The sequence below is a fragment of the Protomyctophum parallelum genome (genome assembly GCF_964188405.1).
Source record: "Protomyctophum parallelum genome assembly, chromosome: 9".
Taxonomy (NCBI): Eukaryota; Metazoa; Chordata; class Actinopteri; order Myctophiformes; family Myctophidae; genus Protomyctophum; species Protomyctophum parallelum.
This window is the reverse complement of record NC_139706.1, coordinates 23,799,769-23,820,769: the sequence shown is the minus strand read 5'-3', so window position 1 is coordinate 23,820,769 and position 21,001 is coordinate 23,799,769. Positions and strand designations below refer to the sequence as shown.

At 43.0% G+C, this 21,001-nt stretch overlaps 1 protein-coding gene across 1 annotated transcript in view; it reads left to right on the top strand.

Moving 5' to 3' along the window:
- plch1 (phospholipase C, eta 1) overlaps positions 1-21,001 on the top strand; it is a gene marked incomplete at both ends in the record, with an annotated part of 57,672 nt that overhangs the window by 13,873 nt on the left and 22,798 nt on the right. The window contains 8 exons of the mRNA XM_083773177.1: positions 4,759-4,905; positions 7,514-7,773; positions 8,701-8,817; positions 11,029-11,199; positions 15,567-15,660; positions 16,596-16,799; positions 17,825-17,945; positions 20,080-20,251. Of these exons, the coding sequence (XP_083629303.1) occupies positions 4,759-4,905; positions 7,514-7,773; positions 8,701-8,817; positions 11,029-11,199; positions 15,567-15,660; positions 16,596-16,799; positions 17,825-17,945; positions 20,080-20,251 (1,286 nt within the window). The remainder of the gene's footprint in view (positions 1-4,758; positions 4,906-7,513; positions 7,774-8,700; positions 8,818-11,028; positions 11,200-15,566; positions 15,661-16,595; positions 16,800-17,824; positions 17,946-20,079; positions 20,252-21,001) is intronic.

The following is a 21,001-nucleotide window of genomic DNA, read 5'->3' as shown; positions in this document are numbered from 1 at the left end:
CGGCCTGGATGATTTCTTTATTTTTCAAACGCAGTTCTTATATGAGGCAATCCCCCTTCCCCCCTCTCTCTCTCTCTCTCTCTCTCTCTCTCTCTCTCTCTCTCTCTCATTACCAGGCAACAGTGCAGCACTCTCTCTCTCTCTGTTTCTGGCACAACAGCGCCCCTACTGGTACTAATAGTCATACTGGTCCTCACAGTCACATAGGCGCATGGGTGTGTTAAAGTCACATAGTTAGGCGGACGCGGACATTGCTGTTCCTTGGAGTGGTTGCACCACTAAAAAATACATGAACCTGTGAACCTGTACCCTTTACCGATTGACGTCAGACTGAAAACGGTATAAGAGGTGTTCGCTATAGAGTCTATAGCGAACACCTCTTATACCGTTTTCCCATAGGGGGAGCCACAAATGTGAACAGTTGCACCTTCTGTCGTGCAAACTCTTATTATCCCTATTATTTGCAGCTTCCTTGTGTCCTGGTGGCTGCCCCCTACGATCCACACAGCACAGAGCAGGCAGTATAGGCACCCAGCCCAGGGCTGGCAGAGATATGTGCCCCAAACAGGAGTGCATATATAATTACATATCTGATGCGATTGCAAGATGCTGTGAGATGAGGAGATATAATTGTGAATTTAAATTGCTGTATGCTGGAATTGATCCAGATATGTCAAGAAATGTGAATAAGCAATTTAAGCAATTTAAAATCAGCACAGCCTTAAAGCTATGATCAACTGAATTCAGAGAGAAGAGCAGGTATATATACTGTACATGGAGGAAAGATGGAGGGACAACTGGGAATATTGAGTGAATATTAAAAAGAACAGGATACATTAATACAATAGTTAAACAAGATGTCTACATTATCAGGGATTTTCCTGGACAAATCACAAAGTGAACTTTGATAATGATACACATAATGATACACATAGTGATACACATTTTCTGAGGCATAACCACAAATCCACAAGTGGCACGTGGGCTCCCTGTTAAATTGGTGGATGCATTTCCTTGCAAATGTTTTTATCAAAGTTTCTTTATTAATTATTCAAGTCACATATGAGTCAAAAATAGCATAAATTATTATTTACCCCTCCCTCCCCCCCAAAGAGCCACAACCCCGGTATCTTGTACCATTGACAAAGATACTTATTATTTATTATTATTTTTCTTGTACAGCTATGTAAGTTCATAATATGAGCAAAAATAGAAAGCTCCTTATATGAGTTTGTAGATCGGCTGTTTTTGCCACTTTTATGTGCCACTTTAGTACGACAAAGTAGGGCATTCATTTACAAAACAAAAAAACAAACCTATGGAGGTACGAGGTTTCTTCCCGACAGCATCGATATGTAAATACAAGCTTAGAGGCAGAAGTTTATAAACCAATGTGGCCATTACACGCCATTAATGTAAACCTCATCTCATACCAGATGCTCTCATGTTGAATTATGATCTCAGTTCGTATACAGCTGCCATGGTCTGGCATGTTCACAGATGGCTCAAGAAATCAGCATCAACATATTCTGTTTGTTTCCACAACAATGCTTCGGTTTGGCTTTAGTCATGGTGGTGCTATATAAATCGTAAATGGTGCATTTATATAGCGCCTTTATCCAAGGCGTTTTACAGAGATTATACATTCACAGTTTCACACACACATTATCACACCGATGCCAGAGGAAACCATGCAAGGCACCAACCAGCAAATCAGGAGCAATTAGGGGTTCAGAGTCTTGCTCAACGACAACTTGGAGCCCGGGTTTGAACTGGCAACCTTGAGGTTTCCATCCAGTCACTCTACCCCTGAGCCACTGCCGCCTGCTGTAGTGTCTAGTCTACAGGAGTTGAATGCAGGGTCTTTTATCTCAGTCTTGTGCTCCAGATGTCTCATTAGTGTTAACATCAAATAGTGTCGTCAGGCATTAGGTATTCCCAGATGCCAACGTCTGAATCTCATAAGAGCCCATGGTCAACCACTGTCTTAGTGAGTTGAATTTCTACCTCACTCGCTCTGGCTGCGCTAGTGTAATCAACATGGCAGGCTGTGCAAGCATCAGTGCATCTATGATTTGTCCTACATCTTGGGGAGGTGAATTATACAGGGCTTGGGGTTGTGTGTGTGTGTGTGCGTGCGTGTGTGCGTGCATGTGTCTCGGATGTTCTGGCTATTGACTAGCCGGTCGAGCGATCTAGTTATCGTAATACATTATAATAATTTATATTGTATTATAATCACTGTTATAACGGTCTATTTGGTTCTTACCGATATCTGGAGTACTCCTGCAAGGTGATTTGTATTCAAAGGAGTATCAAAGGGGGCATTGATTCCCCCAGGGAGGGGAAGAGGGGGTACTTTATTGTAATGGAGATGGTAGATATTTTAATGTGGTGTGGTGTGGTGTGGTGTGGTGTGGTGCGGTGCGGTGTGGTGTGATGTGGTGTGGTGTGGTGCGGTGCGGTGCGGTGCGGTGTGGTGTGGTGCGGTGCGGTGCGGTGTGGTGTGGTGTGGTGTGGTGCGGTGCGGTGTGGTGTGGTGCGGTGCGGTGCGGTGCGGTGCGGTGCGGTGCGGTGCGGTGCGGTGCGGTGCGGTGCGGTGCGGTGCGGTGTGGTGTGGTGCGGTGCGGTGCGGTGCGGTGCGGTGCGGTGTGGTGTGGTGTGGTGCGGTGCGGTGTGGTGTGGTGCGGTGCGGTGTGGTGCGGTGTGGTGCGGTGCGGTGCGGTGCGGTGTGGAGTGGTGTGGTGTGGTGCGGTGCGGTGTGGTGTGGTGTGGTGTGGTGCGGTGTGGTGTGGTGCGGTGCGTGCGGTGCGGTGTGGTGTGGTGCTAAAGTTGCGGTCGAAATCCAGCTAGAGATGTAAAGTAAAAAGAGCTGGTAAGGAAAGGAAGGAAAGGTACTACGTTTACCCAGGGTAACTGGACTAAGCTCAATAACTTGTTTACAGCCAGGCCCTGCTCATAGAACATTTCATGGTAGGGGTTCAATGCCTTGTCCAAGGGCACTTTAGCGGTGGTAATTTTAACGTGCCGGTCCGGGGATACGAACTAGCGACCTTCCGATATCAAGACCGCTCCGCAAACCGTTCGGCCACCACTGCCCCGTAAGTTGTAGAGTTCCACAAAGATCTCCAACCTCAGCACAGACCTTAAAGGGCCACTTCACCCCTTTTGCAGCAGCATAATGTAAAATTAAACAATAGATCATCATCAAACCAGGAAGTTATGCAGGAACGCCTACTGTGTGGCAAATAACTATACTTCCTGGCCTCGACAGCCCAGACATCTAAACAGAAAAGTCATATCTGATTTCATTAAACAACATTACACAATGTTAAACTCACTTTGCATGTTGCTTTGCCACTCGATTTTCCACTCGATGTGCCATTCACTTTAAGCATGCGCATACCCTCTATAGACAGACAAAAAAGCCCATTGGACACAACTGGACATAATCACAACAAGACCAAAGACTTCAGATACCGGACCATAAGCATTGGGGGGGGGGAGTTCTTATGTGTTGTATAGTCTGATGGCGGTTTGCAGAAAGGAGAGTCTATACCGCTCTGTGTTCATTCTCGGAGGGAAGGTGAGCCTACGACTAAAGGTGCTCACTCTGTCCTGTAAGTCACCATAGAGTGGATGTGAGGGGTTAGCCAGCATGGAGATCAGTTTGTCCCTGATTCTCCTCTCTGCAACTGACTGCAGCCCCTCCATCCTGAAGCCCACCACAGAACTGCCCTTCTTTGTGATCTTGTTGAGCTTGTTCAGCTCCCAGGCCTTAATGCCCCCACCCCAGCATAATGTACCACTGCATAAAATAGAACGCTGGCTACAACGTACTGAACATTTTCAGTAGCCTGCTACACACATTAAAGGACTTGAGCCTCCTCAGGAGGTACAGTCTGCTCTATCCCTTTTTGTAGACAGCCTCCGTGTTGTCTCTCCAATCCAGGTGTTTGGAGGTACCGGCATAGAGCATAGACATAGACAGACAGTAATAGATTTCTCACATGTCTTTAATATTATGGTCCAATTGAACATCAATCTATACGCACGCACACACGCACGCATGCACGCACACACGCACGCAGCCACGCACACACGCATGCACGCACAAAGCCATCATGCCATCTCTCTGTTGTCATCCCCATTTAGTCCTGTCTTTCAATAACTGTCAGTGTGTCACACAGTGTCCCTGCAAAGTTCTACACTTGCTTGTATTCTGTGCGGTGCCTGTCTCTGTCACATCTGTCAAATCAAATGCACAGTACCATGTCATTCGTATTCCAGTCTCCAGTATTCTCCACGTCAACTCTGCCAAATCCGTTTGTGCCTCCATCATTTCCTCTCCGAGAGACACACACACACACACACACACACACACACACACACACACACACACACACACACACACACACACACACACACACACACACACACACACACACAACTTCTGTATCTATCCCACAGAGCCCCTCTCTCGCCCTCTCTCCCTTCTGTCTCTCTTTCTCTCTTTTTCTCTCTCTTTTTCAATGGGGGCGACACACACACACACACCGGGCAGCAGTGGGACAACTAGACCTGTGTGTCAACACAGTGCACCTCTGTTGCGCTTTTTGGATCTTGACCCAGATCATCTGCTGGCTGCTCATCATTTGCGTTTTTTCTTTACAAATCCACACCCGATTCAATCGATCCTTATCTTGAGTCTGACCTGTGTGTGTGTGTGTGTGTGTGTGTGTGTGTTCCCCCCCCCAGTGGACCGATGCATGAGTGTGATGCAGTCGGGAACTCAGATGGTAAAGCTGAAGACTGGATCCAAAGGTCTGGTGAGACTCTTCTACCTGGATGAGCATCGGTCGTGCATTCGCTGGAAACCCTCCCGGAAGAGTGAGAAGGCCAAGAGTGAGTATAGTGTGCACATATTTCAATTCTGAGCGTTCGATATTACATTCTCAGAGTTTAGGTTACCAGTAGTTAAACAGTCATTTTTCTTTGATAACTTTAGTTATTTTTTTTGTAATACAGAGATGTCCCTTTTTCATGTGGGATTATCGCATAATAATGGAATCTAAATTGCCACTGTCTTTTTATGTTCATTTGTTTACATTCTTCATCACTATTGTTTTAGTAGATCAAGTTTATTATTGTTATGGCCACTAGCCGCAACTTGTTTTTCAGTTTCTTTCTTTCTCTATTTATTTCCCCCTTTCTTGAAACTGCAATGATTTAAAGGGATTGTGACATAAAAAAAAAGGTTTTGGAATTGTTCTTATTTTTTTTAGGTTTTCTAATCTCAATTGCACCCAAAAAACATGAACTTTTAACATTCAGTAGATTTTCTGTGATCTGGGGCTTTCTGGCTCAAACAGGTGCTCTGATTTGCCAGCAGTTTGTGATGTAAGATCCTGCAAATCCCATATATGTCAATGGGATTTGCCAGCAGATGTCACTGTTTTCACTGTTTTGCCTGTTTTCATTGTAGCTCAAAAGGCTTCCAAACCACTTCAAACCACAGAAAATCCACTGAATGTTCAAAGTTCAGGTTTTTTGGGTGTAATTGAGGTCATAAAACCTAAAAGAAAAAAGAATGTCATAAAACCTTTAACAAAGAATTCCACCCACTTTTTTACACCTACCTACATGTATGAATTTGTGATGTGACAATGAAGTTGAGTTGTGCGTGCGTGTGTGTGTGTGTGTGTGTGTGTGTGTGTGTGCGTGTGCGACGTGTGCGTGTGTCAGATTCTACATTGTTGAAACGAGATAAGCCCTAGTTCTTCTTTGCTTGGTCGTGTGGATTGCATGGCTGTAAAGTCTGGTCAGGATACAAAAAAACAACATATTGTTGGATCTATTTCTAGCTTAATCTCAGAGATTAGATGAGATTATGGAAAGGTCAGAGAGTGTGATGGGAGAATGCTCATTTGATGCTGGGGACAGTGGGGAGTATAATGAAACTTACCCCTGCCTTTTAGTAAATTGACGATACTGAGTTAAATATTGTACTGAACATTATCATGCCTCATTGAAAGCAGAGGATACAGAACACGTTGAGAAGGAGATTTGTAGTGCAGTGATAACTGCATTTACTTTACTTTAGGTGAATTGAGCATCAAAGAGGGTCAAGGAGCCTGAGAAAATCTATAGATACCTACAGCAGAGCAAGTGCTGTGCGCCTTCATGCATGTTAGACAAATCCATGGAAGTGAAATCAAGTGAAATGTAGACAAACCAAAGCGAGCAAGTGCCAATTGAGCACATTTCTCAGATTGCATTCCGTTTTGGCTATGATTGGCTTCCAAAGTTTTTTGGGGTGGCCGTTTTGCACAAAATTCACCTTCATTGAATGCAGCACCCGATTGCTGGGAGTCTTTGCACTCACATTTCCACCTGGCAATGGCAGAACATACATCCCAGATCTTTTTTATCTCCTCATGGTGGCGCTACAACAGCTCCCACTTCACGTGTCCTATAATTCTTCAACCGTAGGTACAATCAACATATTTATTTAATCTGGATTCCTTGCCAGATTAAATTTCCTGCCACAGTGTTTTTTTCCTCAGTTCTCTCTGCCTGAGTACATAGTGGGGTCATATCTGATACTTCCGTGACCACGGAGAGTGCTGACCTCATCACATTTGTGATGGCTATGGCCGTTTTTAGCCCAAGGAGTGTTTTTTGTGCAAAACTAATGCTTGGAATGGATTCGGAATCATGAAAACCCCCTAGTTTGACATGTCACATGCTACTTAAAGCAGAAGGTAATTTTGCAGCAGCAGCAGGTAATTTTGGTTGTTGATGATGGCCATATGGATTTGGGGCTCTCATTAATTTTTGCGAGGTACGTTGGGGGCTCAATTTGTTTTTTAACCTTCATAGATGATACATCCACTGAGAAACGGACCTTTGCTCTCCACGGTCACGGAAGTATCAGATATGACCCCACTAACAGAAAAAATAATTATAAAGGGGTGTTTACTCGCGAATTGGTCCCTGTTTTGGAAACAGTGCCTTAGAGTCTAGATGGCCACCAACATGAGTGTGTTAACATTTCACTTGATTGAATTTTGCAAGTACACAATGATAGGTTGGTCTGTCCTTGCTTCATTCATATTGAGTTAACATTTAGTTAACATTTCACTTGATTGAATTTTGCAAGTACACAATGATAAGTTGGTCTGTCCTTTCTTCATTCATATTTAGTGGCACTGGCGTTTCATACATCTTACAGTAAATGCACCAAAACTTGTGTATGTACGTACGTACATACATACGTACATGTGTAATCCACGTAACTTGAGAACTGTTCGCCACACCGACTTCAAGTTCGACACACGCGTTCCACACCACCACAGGGAGTTTGGTGCCTGGCCTTTGAGTCGGTCAGATACACGGTTGTCCAGAACCGCCAGAAAAGTCTCTGGTCAGGCTTAATAGAAATACAAATGTTTTCTGTCCACATCATCCCACTCTTTGAACTAAAACTAAAAACACCCATTCCCTCCCTCAGTCACCATTGATTCACTATACAAAGTGACAGAAGGTCGTCAGTCAGACATCTTCCACCGACATGCAGAGGGCAGCTTTGACCCAGCGTGCTGCTTTACGGTGTACCACGGAAACCACATGGAGTCCCTGGACCTGGTGACCACCAACGCTGAGGAAGCTAGGACCTGGGTTACCGGCCTGCGCTACCTAATGGCTGGGATCAGTGATGAGGACTTGTTGGCCAAACGGCAGCGCACACATGACCAATATCCTTTTACGCATGTGCAGAATCTCAATTACATTTCCATGGTGTTATACTAGATCCCACAGAGGCCACTCCCAGGAAAACGGTGATGACAGTGGTCTAGGCTAATCATTAAAGTCTCTGGTTTATTAGCCTCAGAAACTCAGACGTTTTTATTTCCAGGGAGAAAAAAAAAGTCTGGGTCCGAGTCCACTTCAATTTGGCATAGAGTAGCGCAAACGTTGATCACTCTCTGCTGATTTCTGATCGTCTGCACCTTTGTTAAATTGACGCATACACGCACACCCGTACACACACACACACTCCTCTCTGTCTCTGTCGCTCTAATTAATTCCTCATGTCCAGCAGCTGCGCACAGTTTCTCCCGGCCTATGCCATAGAAAGCATAGGTGAGTTCCAGGCTACTGGTTTCTTATCTCTGCTGGGTGGATATGTCTGTGTGTCTGTCTGTGTCTACGGTATGTGTGTGTCTCTGTCTCACTAAACTACTACTACTGTATGCTGATCTGCATCATACTGCTTGTGCTCATATTGCAGCAGCTCAAAAATGCACATATTTTAAACCAAAACCTTCAACGACAACTATTAAACAATTTATAATATATATTTTTTGTACAATATGGGACTTTGTGGGATTAACATTCCACAAGGAATGCACCGTCACAAGACAATGGAAGACATGCATGATGGGCATCACAGCAAAACAAATTTCAGTTTCATTGACTATGTTTTGCAATTTGTCCTGTCCTGCGCTATGCCTTGGCACTATGCAATATGCCTTCATTACGCAGTTGGCGTTACTCCTAAACAATGTTGTGCAGCAGCCTCACGCGTTAATCGTTAATCATATTTCATATACTGTGACTATACTTGGTACTCTCAATACACACGCATACAGTATCCTACATTCCTTAACGTGTGTGTGTGTGACGTGGATGATGCAGACATTTGAGGAAGCTGATAAGAATGGTGACGGTCTCCTGAACATTGAGGAGATCTGCCAGCTTCTCCACAAGCTGAATGTCAATCTCCCACGCAGGAAGGTCAAGCAAATGTTCCAGGTGCGTACAGTGTATTTCAAAGTGCTTGGAATATCTGCTCGCAAAATGACTTGTTGGCTGTATTTTATAAATAGAAGTACATTCATACAATGTAAAATACAATAAACATCTATTTATCATATCAAACAAAATGTAAATGTATGTTTGCATCAACTTTTGACTCATGCACTTCCTTCTTTCCCCCACTAACCCTAAAACAGTTTCTTACACAGAGCTCTTCATGTGTTAATGTTCCATTTCATGTATGTTATCTGACATTCAAATAAATGTGAGAGAAAGATTTCACATCTGCGACATATGGCATTTTATTTGAACGGTACGTTGTGACCTTCTATTTGAAGGGTGACTCGTACCTGACTGCTTTACTGGTGGCTTGAGAGACACAACATTTTAATATAGAATATATTATAGAATATATCATCAATAACCAAGGCAGTCAGAAAGAGCCACCAATTTAATGTATTAAAGCACAGATATAAACCATACATGATTACTTAATACCCTGGATTTATTTGTATTACATTTGTCATGGACTCTCTCAGTGATTTTCCCTGCTGATAGTGTGTGGAGTCTGACTGTCAGTGATCAAACCCCTAAAGCCCATAGCACACTCATTATAGGAGTGTGATGGAGGCATTTGCTGGTATTATTAGATTTGGAAGGGAATGGAACAGTCTCTTGAGATCCAGCAGGTATATAGGAAGCTGATAGTAGTCTGTCGGCACGGTGGAAGGAGGGAGGAGAGTGCGACAGAGAAAGCCACAAAGATAGATTGGCTACACATGTAATTCCTCAAAGCAAGGAGGTCCTTAATTGGTTTGGAAATGACTGGATGAGTTAGAGGTGAAACCCTCACTGATTGCAGGTATTATGTCTGTGCACAAATGAACACAAATGGCAGAGCTCACAGATGGGAAGCCACAAGCCAGGAATGGATATTGTGTCCTCGACACTGCACTATTAGTCTCGGGTAGCCAGACAACTATTCCACAATCCGAATGCTAGGGCTTAGGGCTATAGAGTCTGGAACTACACCTCCCAATATCTGAGTAAAGAAGCTGCCATTTCTGTTCACAAAAATTCTGCTAAGCAGCAAGCTATATATTATGCGTAGATGATTTCTATTCACCGATAAATCTGTGACTGTAAAGACGAAACGGAAGTCGTGAGGAGGCTTCACTTCCGCTTTATCGCTTACTCATGACCAGAGCTTCCGTGCTCCAGAATTTATGACGGAAACATTTGAAAATTGTGAGAGTCTGGCCATGTGAGACTACTGCAGTGATCCTTGCTTGTTTGTTGGCAAGGGTGGTGGGTGTAAAGAGTCAAGACGCAGCTGGTGACTCTGTTTCGGAGGAGGCATTTTGTCAACATGACTCCTTTTACTGTAAACACGTAGACAGTAGAATGCATCAGCGGATGTGACCGCTGATATAGGATAAGACCTTTATTGATCCTGCGGGGGAAATTCAGTCGCCAGACACGGCACAGCAGTTAAGTTACAGGGCAAGAAAAAGCTGATTTGAAAGATTTGGGACAGATATTCTGCTCTGGTCTCAAGGATGTGTGTGCACAGTTTCACATGGATCGCCTGATTGGGCAACAGTGCCAGAGATTAGCTGTACACAGACGGGCGGACACACACAGACAGACAGACGGACGGACGGACAGGGGTGAATACATAGTCTTGGCCACGCCTTTGGCCTGGTGCAGACAATGAGGTCCAGTTTGTCTGTGTGTTCTGTGCTGTACTACAAATTGCCTCACGGGGGACATGCATTTTCTAAGGCTAAAAGTTAATAAATAAGGAGGAAGTGTTCTGCTTAAAGTACTTTTGTAATGTCGTAATTTAGTAATTGTCACATAAATACACTGGCTGTTCAGTTTGTTCTAATACACGTTAAAGCACTTGTGTCAGGGCCATTCATCGCGGTGTAGTGGGGGGAGACGCGGGGGAGTGCCACCCCCCACTTCTCTCACGTCTAAAATATTTTTTTGGCAAAAATAAGATTTTCTTTACTCATTTACATTTATGGATAAGATTAGGCATTGTAAACCCTGTTTCTAAATAGTTATACACGTCTGCATGTTTTAATAGTGTGTGTCTTATGGGGCGTCCACTCACTTAGTAGCACGACAACACTGATATGGATTGTGATGTGTTGTTTGCTGATTATAACCCCCCCCCCCCTCCCCTCCCCTCCCGAACAGGAAGCAGACACAGATGATCAGCAGGGCACGCTGACCTATGAGGAGTTCTCAGTGTTCTACAGGATGATGTCACTGAGACGGGACCTGTTCCTGCTTCTGCTAGCGTACAGTGACAAGAAAGACCACCTCACAATTGAAGAGTTGGCTAACTTCCTGCGAACTGAACAAAAGGTAAATTTCCCAGAAGCCCTAGCAGCCCACAGCATGTGTTGATTTCCGGTTTCGTCATCATAACATGAAGGTCTCGTCTCTAGCTCCGCGGCAAAGACGGAGTTTATTTTTAATTATTAAAATGCGGCGAATTAAACACATAAATCAAAAGGCGGGTATGTCGTATTACGCGCGGTGGAACCCTGGATTAAACAATTAGTGGCCATCAAACTGTTAATCCATCACACTAAATATCCTTGCAGGGTTTTTTAATTTATTCTCAAAAAATGTGCAACAGGGTTATTTCTTTGTCATAGTATAATTACTGTTGCATTAAAATGCAACACAGTTAAATACAAATCACCATATTTTGTAATGCAAAATGGAAACACCAGCTAATTTACACATTTAACCACTGCATCGAGTTTTGCGTGTCATCCAGCACGCAAAACAATACTCACAGTATCACAGATTGATTGTAAAAGCCTAGCCAAAATTAATCCCTGGAGAAAAGATTGAATGAGTGACCACAATGTGTGACTAATTAGCAGGCAGCAGGCACAGCAATACCCCTCTGTCTGTTTCTGGTGCCCCCTACTGGTATTAATAAGTCACATACTCGTGCTCATGACCACTGATACATGATACAGGTACACAGGTACACGGACATTGCTGGTTGTAGGAGTGGTTGCACCACTCAAAAGAGGGAATTGCAATTTGGCTCCTGAAACATGGAGAGAGTTCAATAGATTTGTCGCGGTAAACCTAGTATGTTCTACTACACATTGGCTACGTTTACATGAAGGGTGATCATTCCGAATAAATACTTCTGAATAAAATACATCCGATGTAATGTTTTTTGCCGCGAGTTTACATGGGAAATGGTCATTCCGAATGAGTGTTTATATGGAGAAGTGATAGAAGACATGATACATGTTAATTCACGTGAAACTACGCCATCTGTTGGACACATAAAATATAGGCAGTTCATTCATTGTGACTTTCAGACGAAAGACGACACTTTGAAATCCCATCATTTCATTCCGCAGTAGTTTTGAGGCTGCTGCTTGGATAGGGACGGACATATTATGTTTACCGTCTTTTTTTTATCCCACCTGCTGCGGCTCCCCTTCTCCGCTGGGAAGGTGATCATCTCGTTTTTATGTGTAGCCTACTTTATTATCTACAGCACGGCCAGGGCACGCAACACACTGATTATTATTGTATCGGGTCGCTCGTTATTTTTGAGAGAGAGAGAGAGAGAGTGTGAGAGAGAGACCGTTGAACACACACACACACACACACACACACACACACACACACACACACACACACACAAAATGCGCTCTATGTGCAAACTCCTCGGCGCGCCTTGGATATGAGGCTTATGAGCGCCTTGGAGTTGGAGCGCAATGGAAATGAGCATGCTCAGAAAGACCAGAATGAATTTACATCCGAAGCAGTGTATACATGAGTCCAATTTTCTTTCAATCGCATTGAACATCGGAGTAATCCGGCCAGTGACATCGGAATGGTTTTTAGATCGCATCGAGCGTTTTCATTCGGATGTAAGTTTTTGTAGGTGTTTACATAACAACGTTTAATAGGATTGAACTTCTATTCGGAATGAAAAGGGGATTTAACTGCTCATGTAAACGTAGCCATTGATAGAGTGTTTCAGTTAACACCTCAAAAAACACGTTTCATTGGCTACGTTTACATGAAGGGTGATCATTCCGAATAAATACTTTCGAATAAAATACATCCGATGTAATGTTTTTTGCCGCGAGTTTACATGGGAAATGGTCATTCCGAACGAATGTTTACATGGACGTTGCCGTCGCGGTGTGATATAAGCCATGACCATGACACATGTTATTTCACGTGAAACTACACCATCTGTTGGACACATAAAATATAGGCAGTTCATTCAGAACACCAGTAGACCATATACTTTGAAATCCCATCATTTCATCTCTCGCTTGCTGTAAGCACTGGACCAGAGAGAGAGAGAGAGAGAGAGAGAGAGAGAGAGAGAGAGAGAACGCACACACACACACACACACACACACACAGTCACACACACACACACACACACACACACACACACACACACACACACACAGTCACACACAAAGCAGTAAAACATCGCATTTATCAACTTTTCGCTGCGCGCCTCACAAGGCTATTGGATTTATTTGTGCTTCGTCTTTGCACAATGCACGTATAGGCATACATTGTGTAAGTAAGAGCTGATCTACAGGCTGACAATGTGCCCCACATAATAGCGTATTCTTGGGACTGCGTGTGTGTGTGTGTGTGTGTGTGTGTGTGTGTGTGTGTGTGTGTGTGTGTGTGTGTGTGTGTGTGTGTGTGTGTGTGTGTGTGTGTGTGTGTGTGTGTGTGTGCGTGCGCGGGCTGACGGCATTGTGTCCTCTCTCCACTGTCTTTCTGTGAGTCCCTGATGCACTATATAATTTGAAAATGATCAGTGATCATGATCAACTCTGGACGGTTGGATCTTTGAACACTCACAGGGGGATCATCAATCATCACTGCATGCTGCAGCCTGCTCCACGTTTTTTGGGGGGGATTTCGGAGCTGCAAAATGCAAGAAATAACGCACTCTATGTGCAAACTCCTCGGTGCGCCTTGGATATGAGCGCCTTGGAGTTGGAGCGCAATGGAAATGAGCATGCTCAGAAAGACCAGAATGAACTTACATCCGAAGCAGCGTATACATGAGTCCAATTTTCTTTCAATCGCAATGAACATCGGAGTAATCCGGCCAGTGACATCGGAATGGTTTTTAGATCGCATCGAGCGTTTTCATTCGGATGTAAGTTTTTGTAGGTGTTTACATAACAACGTTTAATAGGATTGAACTTCTATTCGGAATGAAAAGGGGATTTAACTGCTCATGTAAACGTAGCCAATGGCTACGTTTACATGAAGGGTGATCATTCCGAATAAATACTTCCGAATAAAATACATCCGATGTAATGTTTTTTGCCGCGAGTTTACATGGGAAATGGTCATTCCGAATGAGTGTTTATATGGAGAAGTGATAGAAGACATGATACATGTTAATTCACGTGAAACTACGCCATCTGTTGGACACATAAAATATAGGCAGTTCATTCATTGTGACTTTCAGACGAAAGACGACACTTTGAAATCCCATCATTTCATTCCGCAGTAGTTTTGAGGCTGCTGCTTGGATAGGGACGGAGATACATATTATGTTTACCATCTTTTTTTCCCCACCTGCGGCTCCCCTTCTCCGCTGGGAAGGTGATCATCTCGTTTTTATGTGTAGCCTACTTTATTATCTACAGCACGGCCAGGGCACGCAACACACTGATTATTATTGTATCGGGTCGCTCGTTATTTTTGAGAGAGAGAGAGAGAGAGAGAGAGAGAGAGTGTGAGAGAGAGAGACTGTTGAACACACACACACACACACACACACACACACACACACACACACACGCACACAAAATGCACGAAATAACGCGCTCTATGTGCAAACTCCTCGGCGCGCCTTGGATAAGAGGCTTATGAGCGCCTTGGAGTTGGAGCGCAATGGAAATGAGCATGCTCAGAGAGACCAGAATGAATTTACATCCGAAGCAGTGTATACATGAGTCCAATTTTCTTTCAATCGCATTGAACATCGGAGTAATCCGGCCAGTGACATCGGAATGGTTTTTGATCGCATCGAGCGTTTTCATTCGGATGTAAGTTTTTGTAGGTGTTTACATAACAACGTTTAATAGGATTGAACTTCTATTCGGAATGAAAAGGGGATTTAACTGCTCATGTAAACGTAGCCATTGTTTGTGACGCCTTTAAAAATCAAATGTATGTACTGTTTTGATATGGGTAATTTTTCTCTAATTCTGTGTGAGAGGCACAGAAAAGAAAATGCGTTTGAGACACACTTGGCATACAACTGAGCATTATTTCTGTTCCTATTTCCTTCTCTCCTTTGTGTTTTAGTTTGGAGGTGTCTTTATTCTCAGCTATCTGTCTGTCTTGTGGAATCTGTTCCACTATGAGGATTTATCATGCATAAAATGGGCTTGTCTCTGGGGTGCCCATCCTTTGCTGTTCTCAATTTCTCTTACCTCTCTCTTATGACAGTTACATTTCTCTTTTCATAAAACGTTGTCATTTATCCTTACGGATCCCCCTGCTGCATTTTAACACCATAGGCTTCAATAGACACCTTTCCATGTTTCATATAATTGGTTATTTATGTAACAGCTGCACAAACCTGTAAAACAGACATCTTTTTAGTGCTAGTTCATTCTGCCTTCAGGTAACACGTTGTAATATCTACTGAGATTGAAAGGTAAATATTTGTCCTTCTCCATTCCTCACAGATGACCAATGTGACACCAGAGTACTGTGCGGGCATCATTGACAAGTTTGAGATGTCAGAAGAGAACAAACACAATGGTGTTTTAGGGATTGAAGGTAACTATTTCACTCTTTCACTTTACACTTACCTCTCATATTCTTGTTACATCTCATCATCGCAACGCCTGCCATGTTGGTTACTGTAACACCTCCATCATCAGTAACACCTTTACCATCTGTAACACTGACGGATGTCCCGATCACGTCTTTTTTAGTTGCTCCTGATCCGATTCAGATGATTTGATTTCAAGTATCTGCCGATACTGATTTCTTTCCGATCCGATATTTATATAGAACACTTATGCCATATAACAATAGTATAATGTAAAAAATCGCAGAAGATATCCAGTCTAATATCATGATATGGATGTAATAATGATTAATTGCGAACGCAGTGAGCCACTTACTATGACAGCAAGGGCTGAATGTCTGTGTGTGTGTGTGTGTGTGTGTGTGTGTGTCCCGCTGTTACACCACCCGCCCGCCACCAGAGGGCGCAGCTGTAGCACACACACACACACACACACACAGGGCGCAGTTGTAGCACACACACACACACACACACAACCACACACACACGAGCTGCGTTCGCTTCCCCGCGTTTGCGCGTCTTACTTGTATAGGGATGTCCCTATCACGTTTTGTTTGCTCCCAATCCGATTCCGATCATTTGAAAATGACGCGATCTGCTCCGATTTCTGATCACGTGATCGGATCAGGACAACCCTAGTAACGCCTCTATCATTCGTTCGTTCGTTCGTTCGTTCGAGGGTTTGTGTATACACATTGTCCTAACACACACATTGAATGCCATTGACAATGAAGGGCCAGCTTTGAGTGTTTATGTAAATACAAACATTGAAGATGAAGGTCAGGACGCAAATTCTGATTGGCCTGAATGAGATGATGTATGATGATGATGTACAAAGCTAAGAGCGCCCCTCACTTCACACAGGTGTGATTTTTAATATATGTATTTCGTGTTTCATCAGGTTTTACCAGTTTTATGCGCAGCCCCACGTGCGATGTGTTTAACCCTTTGCACCACGAAGTGAACCAAGACATGGATCAACCTCTGTGTAACTACTTCATCGCCTCGTCTCACAACACTTACCTGACTGGAGACCAGCTCCTCTCGCATTCCAAGACTGACATGTATGCCTGGGTCCTTCAGTCTGGCTGCCGCTGTGTGGAAGGTAATTACACACATTTACATAACGTTTCCTTTCAGTTATATCAAATGTGCCAAAATGTGCTGGTCCCTGTTACAATAATGAATTGCATTTTTTATGTCAGACAGTGTTGATTTTTCCAGCAGATTTAGATTTTATTTTAGTCATAGGGCTCCATTTTCGTCGCCGCCGTTACCCGCAACGCGGCCCGCAAGTCAGCCGCTGCCCGAAAATTACGAGTATAGGAGCTTGCTCTGTCCCTTAATGGTATTTTGGTCCAGCGTCACCCGCTATCTATTATGCCGACAAAGGTATTTGCGTCTACAGGTGTGGTCATGGGCGTAGCTTTCCCCTAAATTGCTCTTTTGGTCACACATATTTCGGAAGGCGCATAGTGGAGTTTAAAAGCACCGGTAAAGCCGTAATGCCAAATTACAAATTACCCGTTACATGCATAATGTAAGGGGTAACGGAGATGTTTTAGGGATTTAGACAGGTGACCAAAATAACATGACCAAAATTTTGTGGGGGAACACGCCTTCCCCACTGCTAAATCCCCAAATAGTGTATTTAGAATGCTCGAACAAAAATGGAGCCCATAGTCTTTTGAATAAAATGTAATTTATTCATTCAATTTAGTCATTTAGTCATATTTTAGTCATCTGAAATGCTTTACTGTTAGTCTATTTTGATGCCGTCGTAATGGCTGATTTTTAGCTTGCTGAAAATAGCCGATCTACAAGCTATCATGTGCTTGTAGATCGGCTATTTTCAGCATGCAACCAGGCGTGAAATGACTTGTGTCCTTTACTTATACTGGATCTCTTGTAGTCCACTAGTCCCTTTATAACATTTTTGTCTAGTTTTTATTTGTTGACAAAATTGTCAATATATTTAGTCTTTGTTTTAGTCATCATAGCTTAGTTTTCATTTCGATTCCATTTAGTTTTCATCAAAGAGAAAAGGTAGTTGATGGACATTTTTCGTCATAGAAATCAACACTAGAGATCAATCCTTATTGACCTCCTTCTCATTTGACCCGTCTGTAGTGGACTGTTGGGATGGACCTGAAGGAGAACCCATGGTCCAACATGGATACACCTTAACGTCAAAGATTACTTTCAAGGCTGTCATAGAAACCATCAACAAATATGCCTTCATTACTAACCAGTAAGTAGTATATTCATAATGCTGTGCAAAAGTTTTGTCTAAATATCTATTGTTTTTATCTGGACTTTAACAACCAAGTGTAGTCTATAGTAATTTAACAGCTCAAACAAAAAAACATATAATACCAGAGAGGGTTGTGTAAAGATTCTTCCCTTTGATGGTATCTTAGGTTAGGTATACGGTAGTTCTATTTGATGCAGAAACACAACATAATTGCCTTGATGCGAGTGTCAACGAGCACCAGCTGGACAGTGACACACAACAACACTTCAGCTGTGAACTGAAGTGACTGGAGTCACTTATGTTATGACTCACTTTTATGTGTTGTTTATGTTTTGTCAGCCAAGTTGGGCTCTGTTGAAGAGACGTGTTAATTCTTGGCTGTAATTAGTACCCATTACTGGGCCATCTGCTTTGTAGCAGTTAGTATGCCGCCTGAGGAGCCAGTGTCTGTCGGCTTTAACAGCACCAAAACAAAGTAGTGGAGAATGGTGCAACGTTGCCTGCCGCCACAGGCTGACACACTAGCAGTATTCATGCAGTACATAATATGTCAGTTTCCTTCTTTTTTTTTTTTTTACATATGCATAATATATACGCAAAATGCACGCGTGTACAGGAAATGATTCCATTGTCCTGTGTAGTACTAGTAGTTAAAGCAAAACCACCGTAAAACCGGTGTTTTGTTGTGTGCAACTGACCGGCTCGCTTGGATCTCTCTCTCTCTCTCTCTCTCTCTCTCTCTCTCTCTCTCTCTCTCTCACTATCACTCAATCTGACAATACCATTTCTCCTCCTGTCTCCATTTCCAACCTGCCTTTCAGCTGACATGAATTTTATCAGCACTGCCACCTGTAATAATAATGAATGGCAGCCAGTCTGTATTGAATTGTTGTTACCCTCACACGACACACAGACAAATTAAACAGCTCATTTAGTTTCAATATTCCATACAGGACGACAACCCGGGAGCTTTTCTTGTGTCGATCTGAAAATGGGCGACAGTGTGTGTTTGTCTGATTATCCCTGTTGTGTACCAAAGGGATTATGTTTGCTTATTATGTTGTATCTTATCCTCTGTGTGTGTTATTGGTGTCTGTGTGCCTTTATTCTGGTGAGAGGGAACACTGACCTGCAGTACATGTATGTTAGGATTAGGAGACTAAAGGGCTTGGTATACTTGGTTGTGTGTTGGTGAAATTGCTGGAGAATAAGATCAAATAGTGGATGAAGTTCACTGAGCTTGTATATCTGCTCTTTTCAGTGTACAACGCCAGCAAGCAACTAAGTATAAATCTGGCTTAACGCTCATCAATGTGAGAGGAGGCATGAAAATGAGTCAATGCCTAATCTCAGGTTTGAAGGAAATACGCTCTGCAGCAGTTTTCCAGCCTGTGCGGTGATGAAACAGGATTTCTACCACTGTCAAGATATCCATCACATTTTCAGTCCATGAATGTCATCCCTCTACTCTCTCTCCATGCATCCATGCTCTCTGCATTTCCTGTCTCCATCTCTCCACTATATGTGGCCCCGTTTTTCCTACCCAGTTTCGCACCAGTGAGGGGTGGGATTAGTTACAGTTAGATGAGTCGTGAAAACTCCTGCAATTTGATTAGACCAGAGAACATTTTTATGATTTTATCCAGAATGAAAACATTCTCTGATGTAAATGAGTTCTAATGTTTTAGTTATTTCAAATATGCTACTGGCTGTATTCTTCTTGGAAAAATATAAAAGGAAAGGCTATATTATATAATAGGTTTTAACCTCATCAGATAATCCCCACATAGCGTAAATTTACGAGAAATTCAAAGCTTCAACACCAAAGTAGTAGTAGTTGTGAATTAGCAAACTGGACATTTGGACTGAATGTTTCCTTTATCCTCGTGTTGGGCTTCTGTTTTCGCAGAAAAGTTTTTATTTGGGTTGTTTCATAAGCGCAGCTCCGTTCCGCTTCACGTTCCACACAGCCTTCTGCCTTGACTTCTGTGTGTGCGGACTGCTGTGGGATAGCCCCTCCCACCCCTCACTGGTACGAAACTGGGTAGGAAAAACGGGGTCGCCTATTGCTGTCAATTAAATACTCGCACTAAAAGTGTGTGTAACTTTGGCAAAAATGTGTTTTCTTCAGGTATCCAGTGATCCTCTCTATAGAGAACCACTGTACTGTCCTGCAGCAGAAGAAGATAGCTCAATATCTCCGAGAGATCCTGGGAGATAAACTGGACCTGAATGACGTACTAAACAGAGACTCCAAAACATTACCCAGCCCTCACAGCCTGCAGGGCAAGATACTCATAAAGGTAAGAGGAGCTAATTTTTGTTTGTGTGCCTGACATAAGCTACACTTTGGACACGTGCAACCAATGGATTTGGGACATAAAATGTCATGAAATTAAACTTTTATTTTGAATATACATATATATATATAGAGAGATATTTCGTCTCTTCCAATATTGATCCAAAATCGAGGTTAGCTTTTTTATAAATGCCACAAAACATGATAGAAACATCTGCATTCCTTGTTATTTCTCTACTCATTGTATTCAGGTTTTCTCTTTAATTTGTCACCCGTCTATATGGATGCATTCAAGGGAAATCCCCTTGTGTGTCTTCATGTTTTGAGTACATGGAATACAATTAGTTGTTAAGATGATATTGTTTTGGTATGACTGTGAAACATTGCATTTATAGGCACATAATATGGCAGTAAGGGCTGATCATACCGGCCGGTAAGCACCATCGGCCGGTCCGTTATTACGTCGGCCGGTCCGTTTTTACGTCGGCCGGTCTGTGTTTACGTTGAATACTCTGGTTTGCATGTCTCGAGGGCTCTCAAAATTGTTTAAAATATTATGTTTGTGCTGTCTATTTGTTTGTGATGATGAGAACACAGGTTGGAAGAATGTAATCTTTGGCAACGAATGGAGAGAATTAAGGAAGAATTGCACAGGCTGAATCAAACTAGGCCATTGTATAAGTTATGGAGGTGGTGTGTTAAAATTGCTGCAATGACAGGCAGACACCGCTGGGATTTTGTGCAGGACACACAT